General features: G+C 39.7%; 1 protein-coding gene across 4 annotated transcripts in view; it reads left to right on the top strand.

Moving 5' to 3' along the window:
- The window catches only part of ano5a (anoctamin 5a), a 50,348-nt gene that overhangs the window by 18,909 nt on the left and 11,462 nt on the right, over window positions 1–19,977 (top strand). For 2 of the 4 annotated variants that reach the window (XM_048158286.1, XM_048158288.1), the window contains 10 exons: window positions 5,900–6,007; window positions 9,082–9,150; window positions 9,651–9,935; window positions 10,042–10,152; window positions 10,289–10,404; window positions 13,277–13,411; window positions 13,629–13,734; window positions 13,844–13,904; window positions 16,883–17,034; window positions 19,400–19,480. In XM_048158286.1, the coding sequence (XP_048014243.1) occupies window positions 5,900–6,007; window positions 9,082–9,150; window positions 9,651–9,935; window positions 10,042–10,152; window positions 10,289–10,404; window positions 13,277–13,411; window positions 13,629–13,734; window positions 13,844–13,904; window positions 16,883–17,034; window positions 19,400–19,480 (1,224 nt within the window). Of the gene's footprint in view, window positions 1–2,720; window positions 2,893–5,899; window positions 6,008–9,081; window positions 9,151–9,650; window positions 9,936–10,041; window positions 10,153–10,288; window positions 10,405–13,276; window positions 13,412–13,628; window positions 13,735–13,843; window positions 13,905–16,882; window positions 17,035–19,399; window positions 19,481–19,744; window positions 19,820–19,977 lie in introns of those variants that run through there. The other 2 variants (XM_048158289.1, XM_048158287.1) reach the window with 2 other exon arrangements.

Raw genomic sequence — 19,977 nt, 5'->3', positions numbered from 1 at the left:
AAAGAGACAGCAGGATGTTAATTAGACAATGTTTGCACAGAAGCGTATGTCTGTGTGTGTGCCAGTGAGATTTGTTTAAAAAGGGATCAGGCTACATCTCACTTAAAGGGGCAGTTCATGCAAAAATACATTTTTGTTATCCACACCGCAGCAGAAATAAATTTGTACAGACTGTCAACGATATTGACTGTACAGAATTTGTATTTTTGCCAAATTGGGAAAAACTAAAACATTAGGAAAGTACAAGACAGATGTGAAGAAGGCAGGGTCAATCAGATGGAAAGTCCTCAGATACGCCTGATTATTTACATGTAATTGTAAGTTTCTGATGCTGAGGTTAGTCCTTTTGGAAAATGTCACGATCTGTAAATGGGTTTTAAGCTTGGCATGCAAATGACAGCAGAGAGAACATTACTGTGGAAAATTTCATTGCTTAGTCGATGCTCTTTCACTGCTCAGATTTAGATTTACATTGAGGAAGGGACTTAAGCCTTATAGAGACCAGAATATCATAGCCTTGAGGATGGGCACTTTTAAATTTGGCCAGCATGCAAGAACACCATAGGAACGCCCTAACAACCACCCAGACTACCTTCACAACAGCATAGCAACATGGTAAAACACCTATAACACTATAGTAACTACACAGAAACTCTCTGATATCCACCTGAGCATCTACTTTACAATGCCGTAGCTGCCACCTACAGCAGCAACACCCTTTCAACCATGTAGAAATGCCCTGTCAACTACCCACAATACCCTAGCAATGTCATAGCAACCATTCAGAACACCCCAGCAACTACATAGCAACGCCCTTGCAGCCACCCAGAGTACTGTAGAAATCACATAAGAAGGCATTAAAATACTCAAAACAACTTATCAACAGCATAGTGCAACAGATGTAGGCCAGTAAGAGCTGTGTGTGTAAACCTCACTCCCCTGATCTCAAGAGGCGCATTAGTGACTGATGCTAGGAACTGCGATCTTATAATCATTCACACTTATAATCATTACTTTTGACCGGTGCACTGTGGAAAGCTCCGAATGGGAGTCGAATTTGCACGTAAAACGGACCTTTCCGTAAACTCACCTTTGGATTCACAAATGCTTCGTAAACATCAGATTTGATAGTTAAATGTGTGTGTGTGTGTGTAATGAATTCCAATAATTCGTAAATAGGGCGCGCTCATTCAAAATTAGCATATCCCGTTCTATGAATTACAACTACGCAAATTGCGTGACCAGGAACGCTGTGGAATCTTCCAGATTCCCATCTCAGGTTTTTTCTCCAGTAAATTGCATAAATGCAATACAGACTAATAGGCCATATGCCTAATTAACGTGTCTACCAAAGCGTTTTTAGCCAGCTGAAAAAAAATGCCAGGTGCTCTTCTGAAAATGGCCAGCTGGTGGCACTTGAGAGAGTTTTGGAGGCGCAGCATTTTTCCAGCTGAGACGCTTTATCGTTACTAGTGTCTTATTTTGAAGAATATCACTGAAATATAAAAATGCAGTAACCAACAATATTAACTATTAACTTCTTCCATTGCTGTTTAGTCGTTGTACAAGTGTGAGGGTTGGTCGGTGTAGTATTTGTCCCGCCCCTCCTCCACTGTGATTGGACGGCTGGGTGAAAAGTGACAGTGATGAGCGCTGTGTTTTAGCCAAAGTTGAACAATAAAAAAAAGACAGGACAAATTAACTTGTGAAATATTATTATGGTACATAGTGCATCAAAATGCAGTGTCTTCAATTTGCCTAAAAGATCACAGAATGTTTCAATGTTTTACGCACCATTTACAAGTGGTAGGGAGCAGGTGTAAATTTCATTTCGTACCAGCTAACATTTTGAAAATACGAACATTTCCATGAATCTGAAAATTTACGTCCAGAACGGCTTTACGGACGATTTACACACAAATTCGTTCTGCTCGTGTTTCATGAATGAGGCCCATTATGCGCAGTAAATAACACAGATGCAGCCGGACCATTTCCATAATGACCAGCACAATCTACCAAGTGCTTATTTTCGGCGGTAAATAATGGCACAAATACCAGTCAAATTGACTAGCGCAAACCTTAGTAAATCACCTTGCGTGATTCATTAAAAAACCCGCCTCCCATAAATTTTGCGTCTGAAAGGGAAACTCCTACAAATACTTAAAGGTCAGCTGCAAAAATAACTCTGTCCACGCATTTTGAATGCTAATTTTTAACTTTTTTGTCTTTTATAAATCCTGACAGTAGTTTTTTAATGGCAAAAGAGAGTTTTTGCCAGTGCAAAAAAAGCTGATAGTAAATCTGGCCCTAAGTGTGTTTTCTTTAGAGCATCTCTGCTGACAAATACAGTATAAACCAGCATGAAGTCCATGTTGGTCCAGGCTGGTTTATGCTGGTTAGAGCTGGTGGACTAGTCTAATTAGCTAGTCATGCTGTTCTCAAGCAATACTGAGCTGGTGTAGCTGGTCCACCACCAGCACTCCCGCGTCCCATGCTTGGAGATCAGCGACCAGCATCCCATGCTGATCCCAGCATGCTAAACATCCCTTATGCTGGTGACCAGCAATGCTATATTTTTCAGCAGGGAAGTTCAAATCCAGTTTGACATTATGATTACATTATCAGGATGGTGTCCGCCCTGCTGGCACGATGATGTCATCTCTGTGAGCCCCCGTGCTCTCGCTCGCTCTCTGTCTCTTTCTCTGCCTCTCTCTTTCCGCTCTATTAATGACTGGGCGTGTGTGTATCTTGAAGGAGGGCTGCTTTACAGGGTGTGTGTGTTTGTGTATATATATGTCCGATTTGCTGGGCTGTTGTAGGACAGGAGGTGGTCTCCGCCTCTAGAGACTCCTAGAATCGTGAATGATGCAGCACTTGATAAACGGATTGGAGGTAAAATGTTTTTTTCTCTCCTTCTTCCATCTTCCATCAGCTGTTTGTGGAATAACGGAGGAGGATCTCTGGGGAATTTGATTAGCAGTGACATTACTATAGATGGCCAGCGGTAATTGCTTTTACTAATGGATGCTGGTGTGTATTACTTTAGCAGGGACATGTTAGCTGTTGACTGCTGATAGTCATCGGGAGGTTTTGTTTGTAGGAACGGCGTAAGAAAATCAGTGGTGTTTGCAGGATAAACCTCAGCGAAATGTTTGGTCACATCTCTGGAAGTGGCCGTGAGAGAATGTAGAGGTGTTTTACACCCCGCCTGCCTTTGTGGTCGCTGGATGAATTTGTTTGTGTTATGCAGTGCATGTAAGTTATTTTTAGTTGTTCGAGGACAGCTGCAGACTGACAGGGCTGGAGCAGCACTGCTGTTATTTTCCTGGCTCAAAGTATAGCCTGCAGTTGTTTAACTTTGTGCAATGTCAGTGTCAGCTTAGGTTGAAAATCAGGGCTGATCTGGTCAGTGTTGTCATGCACTTCGTGGACTGAGATTAAAATAGGGTTTAAGGAAGCCATTTAATACACTTGCCTGGTTTTGAGAAAGTATGTGTATGTCTGCAAAGGCCTTCCTCAGTGTTTATATCTTTATATCAGACAATCAGACTGTCCTGAACAGTAGGTGGCAGCAATCACATTGCTGTATAATTCAATACTTTGAACTGTAGGAGAGGAAGAAGAGGGTTACAAGTTGAGAGCTGCACCGTCTCATGCTGATTGCCATTCTGCCTAATTATTAAGTATCACTGAATGTTTTTTTGTCTTTATTAGTATAATGAATAGTGAGCAGGAAGCAAAGTGGGAGAGAAAGAGAGGGATGGAATGGGATGGAAAATACCCATGAGCTGGGATTTGAACTCGGTTTGCGCACAAATGCGTTAAGGTTAATTGGAAGCGTGGGTATGTGTGTACATTTCAGCTATAGTTTAGAGACAAAATTGTCCCTAGAAATGAACAAAAATATGACAAAAACATGCTTTTTGATTGGAAAAAAAAAAAAAAAATGTTGGGTTTTTAATCAGGGTTTGGGCTAATGTTAAAGGAACACTCCACTTTTTTTTTTTTTTAAATTTTCCAACTCCCCTAGAGTTAAACAGTTGAGTTTTACCGTTTTCCAATCCATTCAGCTGATCTCCGGGTCTGGTGGTACCACTTTTAGCATAGCTTAGCATAGTTCATTGAATCTGATTAGACCGTTAGCATCTCGCTCAAAAATGACCAAAGAGTTTCAGTATTTTTCCTATATAAAACTTGACTCTTCTGTAGTTACGTCGTGTACTAAGACCGACGGAAAATGAAAAGTTGCGATTTTCTAGGCCGATATGGCTAAGAACTATACTGTACTACGTACCATGGGTGCAGCAGGTGCAATGATATTACGCAGCGGCTGTGACCCCGTTTGCACAGGGAGCGTGCCTTGCAACCATGGAGACATTTGTGAGAGACGCTGCGTAATATCATTGCGCCTGCTGCACCCATGGTACGGCAGCAAAGTTCCTTGATTATTACGCCGGAATGAGAGTATAGTTCCTAGCCATATCGGCCTAGAAAATTGCAACTTTTCATTTTCCGTCGGTCTTAGTAAACAATGTAGCACACGAATAAGGAAAAATATTGAAACTCTTTGGTCATTTTTGAGCTAGATGCTAACGGTCTAATCAGATTCAATGAACTATGCTAAGCTATGCTAAAAGTGGTACCGCTAGACCTGGAGATCGGCTGAATTGAATGGATTTGAAAACAGTAAAACTCAACTGTTTAACTCTGGGGGTGTTGAGCCTATTGAAAATGAGCCTATTTTCAAAAAAAAATTGGAGTGTTCCTTTAAGGCCCATTCACACCAATGAAGTTTATTACAACAATAACTATGACAAGTTTTTATAAATGTTCCACACAACTATAACGATAATGAGGCAGAGGAATGATACCATTGGAATAACTTTTTCCAGCTTGATGAACGCTAAAAATATTGACAGCCATTCAAGAAAAGAGCTTGAGCATTTAAAGCAACAGACGACAAAACTGCAGTACACTTATACTGTAATAAACAGAATGTCATTGTCTGTTGGTGTGGACACCACTGTTGTTATGAACAATATGAACAAGGCTTATGTTTGTAGTAAATGGATGATTTCTATCGTTTGTTGTTGTTTAGGTGGAGGCTTTAAATAAGCCCTTTGTTTTTTTTGCCTCTCCCTGCACAGTATATGGATTGTACTTTTGTTTTTTATTGTATATATTTTATATTTGTGCAAATAAACTAAAACCTAAAAAAACCTAAACCGTTCTTTAGACACAAATGCTTTTGACTAAAGTTTCGGTCACAAGCAGTGAAATTTCACAGGCCAAAAAAGGTCAATTGACCATTGTCAATAATGTATCAAGCCATGTATGAAGCACAGGTCAGATAGAAGTCACTTTAAAAACAAATAGCTTTCTGTTGGTCTGTCTGGTGAACTTAAACCTGTTGCAAAATTTGCATGAAGAAATCTTTCATCTTACCAAATTCCAGATTGTGTGGATTCCTATTGAAATGACTGGATTTCGCCTGCGAAAATTTGTAGAACAATTTGATTGCACTTTAAGTCTGGCTTTTCTTTAGCATGCAGCTTGTGCTGAAGTATTGTTCAGGTTTTATGCGCGCATGAAGCCTGTGTGCAGCAGGATGCTTGTATTGTTTTTTTGTGGGAGTTAGACAACAGACTGTTGTGAATTGGTTTGAAGTTTTGAAATTGCTATAAGACTCATGTGTATTACTGAATAAGCCCTCATTAAATATAGATAAGTTTCTATGCACCCTTTTATGGTGATGATATTTTATAGGGTATCTTGAAATGATTATGTATGGATTAACTCTAATGTTTGTTTGAAAAGACAGAAAACATTATAAAGCTGCAGTATAAAAGCTTTACTTTGTTCAAATAAATGTTAAAAAACCCTCTTTGTGTTTGTGCAGGTGGATAAGCAGCAGCAGAGTAAGGATTCTGTGTACTTCAGAGATGGCGTACGGAGGATCGATTTCGTTCTGTCTTACATCGATGACAAGGATGGAGAAAAGAAACAGGTTTGTTATCCACTCTGTTATTTATTAATATAATAAATATGAATAAATAACAGTGAACTGAGATCATTTGCATAAATTGCTAACTTGTAAACTGAATAGTCATCCTACAAAACAATGACTCGTCCTACACCCTAATCCTTAGAAATAGTGATTAGCATTGAGTTAGACTTTCTGCAAGCCTCCTATAATTTATTTATTTATTTATTTTTTAGTAAATGTAACTATGGGTCAAGTGTGGTTTAATCTCAGTATAGATCTGTTTGAGGTCTGTTTGACTGTACATCTCTTCACACTGCCGATAACACTAGCTGTCATAAAAATCCTTGATAATCATCCTAGATACATATGTGTGTGTGTTCTGCATTGGGGACGTTCTATAGTCTCATGCCTTGATATGTGTGTGTGTTTGTTATGGATTGTGCCAGATTTTTTGTATTTTTTTGGCAAATGAAAATAAATCCCATTTTCCCCCATTTCCCTTTCATTCCTATGGGGGTCAAATTGACCCACGAGGGAAGGATTTGTTACTATTTTTATTACACCCACATAAACTCCTCGAATCCAGTCAAATTTGTTTTTGTGTATTCCAAGTTCAAGTGCGACCAAAGTCCTAAGGTCCTAAGAAAATAAGTGTCTTAAAGGATTAGTTCACTTTCAAATTAAAATTTCCTGATAATTTACTCACCCCCATGTCATTCAAGATGTCCATGTCCTTCTCTCTTCAATCAAAAAGAAATTAAGGTTTTTGATGAAAACATTCCAGGATTTTTCTCCATATAGTGGACTTCAGTGGCCTCCAAATGGTTGAAGGTCAAAATGACAGTTTCAATGCAGCTTCAAAGTGTTCTACACGATCCTAAAAGAGGAATAAGGGTCTTATCTAGAGAAACCATCACTCATTTTCTAAAAAATAAAATAAAAAATTCTATATGTTTAACCACAAATGCTCATCTTGAACTAGCTCTCTTCTTCTTCTTCTCTATTAGAATTCCAGCAGTGTAGACACTGCTAAGTGTATTACTGCCCTCCTCAGGCCAAAGTTTGAACTAATTGTTATATACTTGCACTAGCATATTGTATATGACAATTTAGTTCAAACTTTGACCTGTTGAGGGCAGTAATACACTTAGCAGTGTCTACAGCAGTGTTTTTTTTTGAAAATGAGCGATGGTTTCTCTAGATAAGACCCTTATTCCTCGTCTGGGATCGTGTAGAACACTTTGAAGCTGCACTGAAACTGTCATTTTGACCTTCAACCATTTGGAGGCCACTGAAGTCCACTATATGGAGAAAAATCCTGGAATGTTTTCATCAAAAACATTTCTTTTCGACTGAAGAAAGAAAGACATGAACATCTTGGATGACATGGGGGTGAGTAAATTCTCAGGAAATTTGAATTTGAAAGTGAACTAATCCTTTAAGAAACATAGTCTTGAAAGTGCACTCTCTTTTAAGTATGCATAAGTGGCCTTTTGTTTCATTAATATCATATTGACTGCAAATACATTTTTTTAAATACACTTTTAAGATATGAAGTGTACTACTAGTACACATTCAATACAATTAAGGGCATAAACGGTGCTTTTACACAGAATGTTTAATGCACATTTAATGCACACAGGAGTCACAGTTGTGAAAAACTATGTATCACATCACATGCTCAAAATAATAATAATAATAATAACTTGTTACTGTGCGTTCACATCGCCGCCTGCGAGAGCGTAAAAATTCGCTTTGGCTGCCCTGCCAACAATGCTCTACTGTGCGTTCAAACCGCCGCCACGGGAGGGTCAAAGTAAATGACAAGTTGTGGCAACCAGTCGGAATCCTCTCAAGCAAGGACCTCTACATTCTGATTGGTTCTGCATGAACCGCGTCATAGCTCATTACCATAAAGTTGACCTGACTTCAACTCTCCTCGACACTCTCACCATCCAAGATGCGCCGCGCCCCTCTCGCCGGAGCTCGCCACCGGCTCACATTGAAAATGAATGACTTCCTGTCACTTTGACACTCTCGCCGGCGGCAGTGTGAACGCACTGTTACATTTATATAGCGCTTTTCTCTGTAAAAAGCATAAGCGCTCTCACCGTGCTTTACATATGGAAGGGGGAATCTCCTCAACCACAACCAGCAGGATGATGCGATGGCAGCCATATTGGCCCAGAACGCCCACCACAAACCAGCTTATTGGTGGAGAGGTGACAGAGTGATGAAGCCAATCAGTATATGGGGATGATTAGGAGGCCATGATGATGGACAGAGACCAATGGGCAAATTTGGCCAGGATGCTGAGGTTACATCCCTACTCTTTTTTTAATGACCACAGAGAGTCAGAACCTCGGTTTAACGTCTCATCTGAAGGACAGTGCTTTTTGACCATATAGTGTCCCCGTCACTATACTGGGGCGTTAGGACCCACACAGACCACAGGGTGAGCGGCACCCCCTGCTGGCCTCACTAACACCTCCTCCAGCAGCAACCTAGTTTTCCCATGTCGTCTGACATCCTGGTACTGACCAGGCTCAACCCTGCTTGGCTTCAGTGGGCATCCAGCTGCTGCTGGCTATCAAAAAGTTGTATTTTGATTCTCATGCACAGCTAGCAGGGGAAAAAACTCAGCAAACAGTTTGAAACAGTCCAAAAATTAAAGTAGACTAAGTACAGTGAAATATTACTCAGAAATACACAATTCTATCCAACACAATATCAGTAATATAAAACATTAATTTTATTTGTTATAATCACACACTTAAACAATGGTAAGAAGCTTTCAGCTTTGACCTCCAGATGGGCCCCCAAACTCCACCTGTGCTTTCAGCCCTTACTTTGTGAAGTTTCACACCTCTGTGTATGAGCGTCAGAGTCTTGTGTACTTCCACATTCTTGTTAAACATAAATTATGTGCTTTGCCAGGCCTGGGCAAGAACTCACACACACATCGCACACAAACAGCTCTGCAGACAGAAATAATCTTGTCATAAATAGTTACCAGAGACCCTTCTTGTTCTATGTATAGTATGTATTGCACCAAAATCTGTGATTGTCAGATGTGTTATTGATCTTTCATGCAGGATCGAAGGAAGGTGTTTGAGGCTAACTTACAGAAAGCCGGACTTGACCTGGAGACTGAGGACAAATCTGTGAGTAAAACACTTAATCCACTAAAAAGCCCTATCAGGACATCGATATTAGTTCTCACTGTATCTCACAAATAAATATATTGATTCATGAGCACTAGATCATTATGCTTCAGCAATGTCTGATCATAAGCAATATATTTCACTGTATTTGTTTAGCTGGGTGCAATCTAAAGCATTTTTTCATCAGTTATCCAATAGAGGGCAGTGAGATTCATGATGAAACACTTGCATACAAATTCTGTCATCATTTACTCACCCTCAACTTCAAACCTGAGTACTTTCTTCTGCTCTACACGAGGAGATATTTTGGCAGAGTTTTGAACCACAGAAACAAAATAGTTCACCCATGTCCTGAAGCATGAATGATTGTGCTGATGCAGTTTTCGTTTTACCTGTTACTGTGCATTTAAAAGAAACTGTACTAGAAAGGGCATTGGTAAAAAGTCATAAACAAGTTCACATTTTCCCTAACTGTATATGTCACGTGTGTGTCTTTCCAGGAGTCGGAAGATGGAAAGACATACTTCCTGAAGATCCACGTGCCATGGGAAGTGCTGGCAACATATGCAGATGTTCTGAAAATCAAAGTGCCTTTTAAAGCCAATGATATTCCAGCTAAAAGTGAAGTGCCCATGAGCTGGCTCTTTACACCCTACCGTCTGCCCGATCATGTGATGCATCCTGAGCCGGATTACTTCACCTACACGTTTGACAAGAGCAAGATTGACTTCTTCCTCATCGAGGATAAAGAAACCTTCTTTCCTCCGTCCACGCGGAACAGAATTGTAAGATTAGTCATTAGAAATGCCAAATTTTATATATATTTAGTTTTACCATTATATATAAACTGCCCTGTAACCGAAGGATTGGCTTCTTTTCTTCTCCATGTAGGTATATTACCTCCTTTCCCGAATTCCGTACAGTAAAGAAGACAAGGATAAAAAGGGCATCAAGAGGCTGCTGAACAATGGGACCTACACAGCTGCCTTCCCTCTGCATGACGTAGGTCTTTTACATGGGAAGATTTGGACTCAATGCCATCAAACCTATTGAGTAGATGTTTCTCTGGATACTTGGAATAGTGTCAATGATTCAATGCTCCATGGAAAAACAATAACGTTATTGTGTGTTTTTGTAGTGTAGGTACTGGACCCGGTCTCGTGATGCTAACTGTGAGAGCGAACGCTACTCCCTGTATAAACACTGGGCCCGTTTCAGCCGCTTTTACAAGGAGCAGCCGCTCAACCTCATTCGGTGAGACCATTCACCGCCTGGGTTTATATTTCTCTTCTTGTTTACAAAATGGGCTTTTGATATATTTATGTATATGGTCTCAAATATACTTAGTTCATACTTGTAGTTCGGTTCGTTTGGTTCATTTGGTCCGGACCAAAAAAGAAAAAAAACATTTAGTCCTGGTCCGATTAGCATGCATATTGGCAATTTTATCACCGAACCAAAAGATACCGAACGTAAAAGGCATAGGGATACATTCACAGCCCAATTTTTGGCCAGCTGGGAACTCGTGAAGATCTTATGAAATGCGTAAAGAAGTCAAAACAGTGGAGGGAATCCATCCGTCACACACAAACGATCTGCTGTATGGAGACGCGCGTCTGCGACTATGACAAGAAAAACCGATATGCGTGAGGATTCGGTATTTTTTAGGGTCTCATCTTCCTGTTTTTGGTTCGTTTACATGTCTTTGGTCCGTGTTGCGTTCATATATCATTCGAACCGCACCAGAGTTCATTTGGAAGCGGACACCAACCCATCTTTTCAGCAGTCTCGGTTGTTTGGCGCGCACCAGGGTTCGGATGGCAGCGTTCGCATATGTTCAAATGAACCGCACTAACAGAGCAATCACACCAGGGTTCGTTTTAATCGAACCAAACATGACAAGTCTGAACGCACTCTTAAAGGCCGTTGTTTCTATTATTATTTATTTTTGTTTTTCAATCAAGAAGAAACTTCATCTTAAACAACCATTGTAGGCAATCAGATTAAATTTTTTTTTAAAGGTTAAAATTAAATTTTCTATGTTTGTTGAAATACTTTATCCTACCCCAGTTTACAGACAACTGTATGTAAGACAACTATAAAATAAAGGCTAATTCGAACAAAAATGTGAGTTTGGGGGCGGGACTACCTACTTGTTTGACCATTCTTACTGCAATTCAGTAGCAGTAGGGTGCAGAAATTCACACAATGCAACAACTAAAACAGTGAAAATCTAGTTAAAATCAAGACACATTTTTACGTTTTCCACTAAATGAACACAAGGAAGAATTATATTTAAACATTTTCATTTATATATACCAGTATAACATTACAACGTGATAAATAGCCATATATGTATGTACTAAAAATGATGAATTATGTTTAAATTATTAAAACATCTTTCTTAACACTCTCATACTTACAAGCCAATGAAGAATCACATATCTTGTCTAATGACATAGAGTGAACTTAACGCTTTTATGCGTCAATTAAAAAAAGTTACACATAGGTCCATAGAGGACAAAAAAGGTCCATGTCAAAAAACTGTCTAAAACTGTGAAACTGCTAGAAAATCAAAGCCATAAATCTAAACAAGTTATGTTCCAAATTTGAGGTTAAAGGTCCCGTTCTTCGTGATCCAATGTTTCAAACTTTAGTTAGTGTGTAATGTTGTTGTTAGAGTATAAATAAAATCTGTAATATTTTAAAGCTCAAAGTTCAATGCCAAGCGAGATATTTTATTTAACAGAAGTCGCCTACATCGAACGGCCAGTTTGGACTACATCCCTCTACTTCCTTCTTTAATGACGTCACTAAAACAGTTTTTTGACTAACCTCCGCCCACAGGAATACACAAGAGTTGCGTTTGTAGAGTGTGTTTGTCGCCATGTCGTCGAAACGCTGTTATTTTCATCCCGCAGTCCAATCACCGGGTCTGATTCCGGCTCAAATTGATAGGGTAAAATTAAAGACATGTTTACAATAACACTGAGCGCGTGCATCTCCACGTTATGGTAAGAGGCGTGACCTTTCCGGGCAAGATGCGCTAAACTGCTGTCGAATCACAACACAGGAACCGCTGGCACAATCAGAACTCGTTACGTATTTCTGAAGGAGGGACTTCATAGAACAAGGAAGTCGTCAGCCCGTTTTTATGACAGTGGAAACAGCGGTATACAGATAAGTAAATTATGTGAAAAATACTGGGGGTTTTTTACACGCGAAACATGAACACATGTTATATTGCACACTATAAACACAATCAAAGCTTCAAAAAAACACGAAAAACGGGACCTTTAATATCTCAAAAAATGAGCTTTCAGTAAGATTTTGTTTGGGCGCAGTACCAAATTTTCCTCATTAGATGTCAGCAAAACTCCACTCTGGTGCACAGTGGTTGGCACACAATTTTTTTTTATTACACACATACAAACCACACACTGACATCCATACCAACACACACACACAATTATAGCTGCATATTTTATCCAATTGGCTCTATAATATGCATAAGCAGAAAGCAGGAATAAAGTGAGAATTTGCTTTATAGGCCAAACCTGAGAGAATGGCACCATCTGGTAAAAATAGTAAAAATTTAAATGATGAAGCCTTGCCAACAGAATGAAAGTCTATTATCAAAGATTGCATCGTTTTATAGTTAAGTGGCCCTGGGATTTCAATGGGGACATTTTTGACAAAAAAGGTCCTGAGTGGAACTATTTGGTATATATTTTTTAAAGGAAATGGGGGTGAAATAGAAAAATTCCAATAAAAATACACACCCGTGCCAAAAATGTATGCAGTTGGCATTAACACAGGCAAAATGATACAAAATTAAAAAAACAAAAGAAATCTGAAAAAGACAAAAATGTCAACAAGGCCGCACAAAGGCTGCTATGGTTAATAGCATATTAAACGCACTGCAGTCTTTTTATCATCACGTTTTATTGCTCAAACAGACTGATGCATATTTTGCACCATAGTTTTTGTTAAAGAAATAAACTCAATGTTCCTTTTCAAATCAAAGTTCATTTTAATATAGAGAATGTTATACATGTTACTTTTGCTGACACCTTGAGAAAGTGGATGGACATTTTCATTGAATAATTTGCTTCTTGTATCAAAGGAAGTACTATGGAGAGAAGATCGGCATCTACTTCGCTTGGCTGGGTTTCTACACAGAGATGCTGTCTTATGCTGCTGTTGTGGGTCTACTCTGCTTCATCTATGGTGTGGCCACCTTTGACAACAACGTCTGGAGGTGAGGATGAGGCTAGAAAACTCAAAAGAGAAAACTGACCATAGAAGAAGACAGTTCATGGTAATGCCTGCTTTAGCGTCCCTTGTGGCAGTGCTGAGAGTGCAGTGCATTAGGAATCACTATGACACATTTCGGAAACACATAGACACAAGTATAGTGAATATGAGTCTGGGTTCACAGAAACAAATTTTGAGACAGTTTTTGTTGTTTTCTGTAGTAAAGAGATCTGTAATGAAACCATTGGTGGGCAGATTGTCATGTGTCCTCTCTGTGATAAGAAATGTGGCTACTGGAAGCTCAGCACAACCTGTAGCTCTTCATGGGTGAGTAAAAAAGTTTATATGGTATAACTTTTTTTTTTAAGAAACATGTTCTTTTTGCATATTTATTGATGAAAAAGTCATACCTTCTCTCCATCTAAATGCCTTTTAGCAATCGTACCTGTTTGACAACACAGCCACGGTGTTCTTTGCGATATTCATGGGAATATGGGGTGAGTAAAGAGCTTTTTTTTTTGCTTTTTTTAGCTCTTTGTAATTTTTGTGTGCTGGTTCTAGAAATGTATTTGTTATCTGTGTCTGTATTTGTTACATCAAACTACTGTCTGCATCTTCTTATCATACTTTTGTGCAGTTTGGGTGTCATTTGATCAGCCAATGAAAATAGGAATGGCCATAATTTAAGAGAATGCGTAAATGATTAGATGTAGTTTTATTTATTATGATCATCATGAAAATGGCACATTACCTGACAAAGGTTTATAAACAGGGTTGTCATGATTCCTTGATTAAATTTGAGTTCTCGATTTAAAAAAAAAAATCCCTGGAAAAATGCCGAAAGTGCGGCATTCCAAGGATGAGAATCCCTGAAACGCATTATTAGGCTGTTTTATAAGGCTGCACAATATTTTTAAACCATTTAAAAATCATAGCATATTGCTATTTTGAAATCACAAAGTTTGCGATTCAAGTAAACGTCTCGGTTACAAAGGTAACCCTCGTTCCCTGAAGGAGGGAACAGAGATGTACGTCGGACAGACCGATGAATAGGAATCTCGCTAAAGAGGCCAATCTGCTTCAAGTGTAACTAAAACGAGCCAATGCACATTGGCATGCAATCATATGCATCAGCTGCTCGTCTCGCCGCACGGGTATATAATGAGCAGCAGGTGCGTTGCATCTTCAGGTTTTCGCTGAGGAGCCGAACAAGTTAGGTGGCAGCATCAGCGGGGTCCAGCGACTGTTGCAACGGGACGTACGTCTCCGTTCCCTCCTTTAGGGAACGAGGGTTACTTTTGTAACCGAGACGTTCCCATTCAGTCGGTCACGTTCGACGTACGTCGGACAGACCGATGAATAGGAATCCCTACCAAAGCACCACAGGAGCTGCCCCCTTCCAGCGCTCTGTTGCAAGCCACCTGAACCCCCTTGCCTAAGGACGGTGGGACAGGGCTAAAGGCCCTTTCACACAGGACGCGGTATGCGCTGTGCTCGCCGCTGGGTTCAGCGCAGCTCTTCAGATACAAAGCGATTTGCGCTGCGCTGGCCAGAGCACATTAGTTGGAGTTTTCCAAACTTGTATCGGGAGTTCTAATCATCTAATCGTCTAATCATTTGATTCCACCTTTCGGTCAGCAGCAAAGTATATGTCCCATGCTAAGAAGTGTCTGTCATGTCTTCATGACACAGCTTTTCTCCCGATGTCTCTATACGACAAGCAAACTTGTATTGTATAGCTCTGGAAATTCCAACACAGTAAATAGCTGTTCATCCATTTTGCTTTCCGATTGTTTGGATGCCCCGTTGCTATTGGTCGCACGGGTAATCGTCACAGAGCGCAGCGGCAAAAGTTGAACTATTTTGAACTTTGACCGCGGCGTGCGTGCAAGCTGCGCTCCGCTGCGGCTGGTCTTTGGTCGACGCAGTTCTCGCGCGGCGCAAGCCATTGAAACAAATCGGTTTCATAGCGCAGAGCAGCACATACCGCGTCCGGTGTGAAAGGGCCTTAACACAGAGAGTGTCAATCACTGCTGTTTCCCAAAACCCACTCAGTACTGTTGTATGATTGGCGTGTTCGAATTGTCTGATCACCTGAATGCATTACACACAGTTAAACATGCTGAGAAGATGCTACTGTTTATGCGATCACAGATATCTTGTGCATCACAGCACACATGCGCTTTGAGGCAGTCTGTCTCAATCGAGATGTGTTATAGGCTTACCTTCGTCAGTCTCCACGACAGGGCACAGCATTTGGTTAAGGGCAGCATACACTTATATCCATCGGCAACTGTAAGCTCTTTCAGCTGTGGTCTACTAAAAGCCTCAAAGGCATCATGGCTAAAGTGAAGAGAACAAAGACGCAGATCTTTAGGAAGTTTTATTCGTCCACATTCTGCACAACTTCCCATTCTTTTCTCCTCTTATCGCTGGTAAAGCAGTAAAAAGTTACATTGCTTCTCTTGTGGCTCATCGACTGAAAATTACAACCAAAAGCTGCACAATGTGGCATCGTATATTATATTCCGAGTTGTGTTGCGGTAAAAATAGCAATAGGACAGTGTCAGTAGCTCAGTGAGTGCAACCAGTTGACGTCATCGACATAGAACGCACTGTGCACCTAAACAAAATGGCGCTGCCCATTGTCCAAATCGGTCCAGATATGTCATGGATTTTTTAAATAACATAAATCTTTCATGGGTTTTCTACTACATATTTCAGTAAGAGACATCATTTACATTATATTGAGCCATACAAGTCTTTACAACAGGGGTTCCCTTTTGTGGCTAAATATTAATTAAGTGGACATTTGAATTAAATGTTGTTTGGCAAGTATTAAACAAGGATTTGATCATGCTGTAAAGTGTAACAACACAATCACCAGGCCGTTGGCGCCCACTGTAGGCATGTGTTACAATGTGTAATTTTCATAAGTTGACTATGTATATATTATGTGTTTCACTATATGTATTTTAACAGTGTTGTTCAATAACAACATATGATTACTTGCTTTTAATACTTTATTTGAACAAATTATTATTGTTATTATATATGTATTTTAAGTAATTTTAAAGGCTGTTGTTCACCTAGGTCTAATTTTATTACCATCCGATTACTCGATTGTCAAAATAATCAACCGATTACTCAATTACCAAAATAATCGTTAGTGACAGCCCTGTTTATAAATTTTTAACATTCCCTTCACTCTAATGGTAATAGATGATTCTTGTACTTATACTAGGAAACATTTATTAAAATATTAATGAAGTTGTCAGTTATTCAATTGTTTTCGTTACATACAGTCCACATTTACAATTGTATTTAGCATGTCTTGACATCTGGTTGCATAAAAACCATCAATGTTTACATATTTAGTACAGTTTCAGTGCGTAATGTGCAGTTCTTCATGAATGTAGATGAACAATGTCTTACAGTACATGAGTTTTAAGCTGTGATTTTCTTGTGGTGACAGTGACTCTGTTCCTGGAGTTCTGGAAGCGGCGTCAGGCCCGACTGGAATACGAGTGGGATCTGGTTGACTTTGAGGAAGAGCAACAACAGCTGCAGCTCAGACCCGAGTACGAGATCAAGTGCACCAGTCGCCGGGTCAACCCCATTACACAAGTAAGCTCATATATCGAATTACCATTAATTGTGATCAAATTTTGATCATGTAGAGCAGGGTTCTTCATTACTGGTCTTGGAGAGCCACTCACTCAGTTATTTCCAGCTGTGCTCCAGTTCAACTGGCCATCATTTTCAGGTTAACCAAAAGACTTTGTTTAGTTAATTCAGGTGTGTTGGAATTAAACTCTGAAGGAAAACAGCTCTCCAGGACCATGAATGAGGAACCCTTGTATAAAGGAATTGCAGTTTATTTTAATGATTGATTGATTTAGCAGTGTGTTATGCTACTGCAATTTTTTCTTCATTCTACAGATAATTTATTGTTTTCTCATACTGTAAATGTTTATTGCAAGATTTTCTTGAATTTCACCATTTGCCCTGAATTTAAATGTTTGTCAAACTTATATTGCAACTGTTCTTCATTGTTTTATCTCTTCCTTCAGCAGATTTTATATTGGCTAATCATATTTTTCAACTGTACATAATGTAAACTCAGGCAAGTTAAAAAGGTTACTAGGCTAGTTAGAAAAGATTTAACTAGACTTCGTGAGATTGGTGAGTTATAAGGTGGCTCATAATAGACCCATTTAGTCAGGACAGAAGTGAAAATGAGACTGATGAATAGATCAGAGGCCCTGTTTACAGCTGGTGTTAAAGGATTAGTTCACTTTCAAATTAAAATTTCCTGATAATTTACTCACCCCCGTGTCATTCAAGATGTCCATGTCCTTCTTTCTTCATTTGAAAAGAAATTAAGGTTTTTGACGAAAACATTCCAGGATTTTTCTCCATATAGTGGACTTCAATGGACCCCAAATGGTCAAAATTACAGTTTCATTGCAGCTTCAAAGCGTTCTATGTGATCCCAGACGAGAAATAAGGGTCTTATCTAGAGAAACCATCGCTCATTTTCTACAAATATTTTATACGTTTTAACCATAAATGCTCATCTTGAACTAGCTCTCCTCTTCTTCCCTGTTTGAATTCCAGCAGTGTAGACGCTGCTAAGTGTATTACTGCCCTCAACAGGTCAAAGTTTGAACTAAATTGTCATATTCAATATGCTAGTGCAAGTTTATAACAGTTAGTTCAAACTTTGACCTGTGGAGGGCAGTAATACGCTTAGCAGTGTCTACACTGCTGGAATTCAAATAGAGAAGAAGAAGAAGAGAGCTAGTTCAAGATGAGCATTTATGGTTAAAACTTATGTCATTTTAATTTTTTTTTAGATAATGAGCGATGATTTCTCTAGATAAGACGCTTATTCCTCGTCTGGGATCGCGTAGAACGCTTTGAAGCTGCACTGAAACTATAATTTTGACCTTCAACCGTCTGGAGGCCATTGAAGTCCACTATAAGGAGAATAATCCTGGAATGTTTTCATCAAAAACCTTGATTTCTTTTCGACTGAAGAAAGAAAGACATGAACATCTTGGATGACATGGGTGAGTAAATTATCAGGAAAATTTAATTTGAAAGTGAACTAATCCTTTAAGATGCATTTCGGTTGATCAGATCACAAGTGGACGATGCAAAATACAGGTGTAAACGGGGTGTAAAATGTTTTGAGCTTGTCCACTTCCGACCACTTCCAGAGGTAGTGGAAAACACATTCGGCCGGATTGCTTTTGTAGCATAGATGCTCATGTGGTCAAATGTGTTTGAACAGCCATAAAGGGCCACCTACTTTCCTAATGCGTAAACATTATGGGAAGCGAGCCAGCCAGATGTGATTTAAACTTTATCGGCTGAAGACCCAAGTTTGGTTTGAAGACGAAAAACGTACCAAGCACAACATTCTTTCACCATTCCTGATTTCTAACACACGTTCAGCTGGTCTTGCGGCTGTCAGAGCAGAAAGGAAAGCTGATGCTCTCCTTGTTTTTCCATCATCTCCAGTCACATTCATATGTAAATTGCGCAAGCTTAGTATGTCCGAGATCGAAAGATCTGAAAAAAACCATACATTTACCCACGCCTAGAACCTCCCTTCGAAGAAATCAGGACAGAAGTGGTTGAAAGTGGACAAAACAGATGGATTAAAACACCAGGTGTAAACAGGAATGTGTCTTCCTCGTCTACCTATGATCTGGTTGACCAAAACACATCTTAATACCAGGTGTAAACAGGGCCTGAAATGCATTCGGATTCAATTAGATTTCAAACCATATGTGGTTTGGATTGGGTTTGTCAAAATCTGCCATCTAATAATTTGTTAAATGGACAGAAAATGGGCTAAATATGAGTCTTGTCATTTCTCAAACAGAAGGTGAGTTGGAGGTCAAGGTTAGTTTATCCACCAGCCAATTGAGAAACTAGATAAACTAGATGATGTTTGTTTGGCTTTGCTCGTGTTGTATAGGAACAGGAGTGGGTTCTAGACCAGACACCAGCTGATAAAACAGGCAGGTTTATCCTGTGCTGGACCACTGTTGTCTTGTGGGTAAGGCAGGCACAGGACGAAAGAGTTTGATGCGTGTTTGAGTGTGTGTATAGCATTAGCGACCTGCTCGCAGTGTGATCCCAGCTTTGAGAGACTGTAGTCATAGAGATGATCTGATTCTAGAGATCTCATTAGAAACAGGAAGAGTCCTCGTAGACAGCAGTGCGGACACTGACGGCACTAGTACAGTGCTAGATAGGGCTCCTGTCCCAGGTGTGTGGTGGTGGTTGCTCATGTTCCCTGCTTTGCTTGCTTGCTGTGTAGGAGTCGGAGCCTTATTTACCTCTAACAAGCAAGTGTGCTCGCTCAATGCTGTCTGGGGCCACCGTACTCTTCTGGGTAAGCATCAAAACAGTCTGCTACTTTTAGCAGACTAAGAATTCCATTTTTCATATTCATTTTCCTTATACAGTAAAGTACAAATTTTGTCACCTTTTTATATTAGCACATAATGCCAGTAATGTACAAAAATACAGAGTGGGGTCCAAAAGTTGTAG

The sequence above is a fragment of the Megalobrama amblycephala genome, linkage group LG15 (genome assembly GCF_018812025.1).
Source record: "Megalobrama amblycephala isolate DHTTF-2021 linkage group LG15, ASM1881202v1, whole genome shotgun sequence".
Classification (NCBI taxonomy): domain Eukaryota; kingdom Metazoa; phylum Chordata; class Actinopteri; order Cypriniformes; family Xenocyprididae; genus Megalobrama; species Megalobrama amblycephala.
This window is presented reverse-complemented; position numbering and strand designations above follow the sequence as displayed.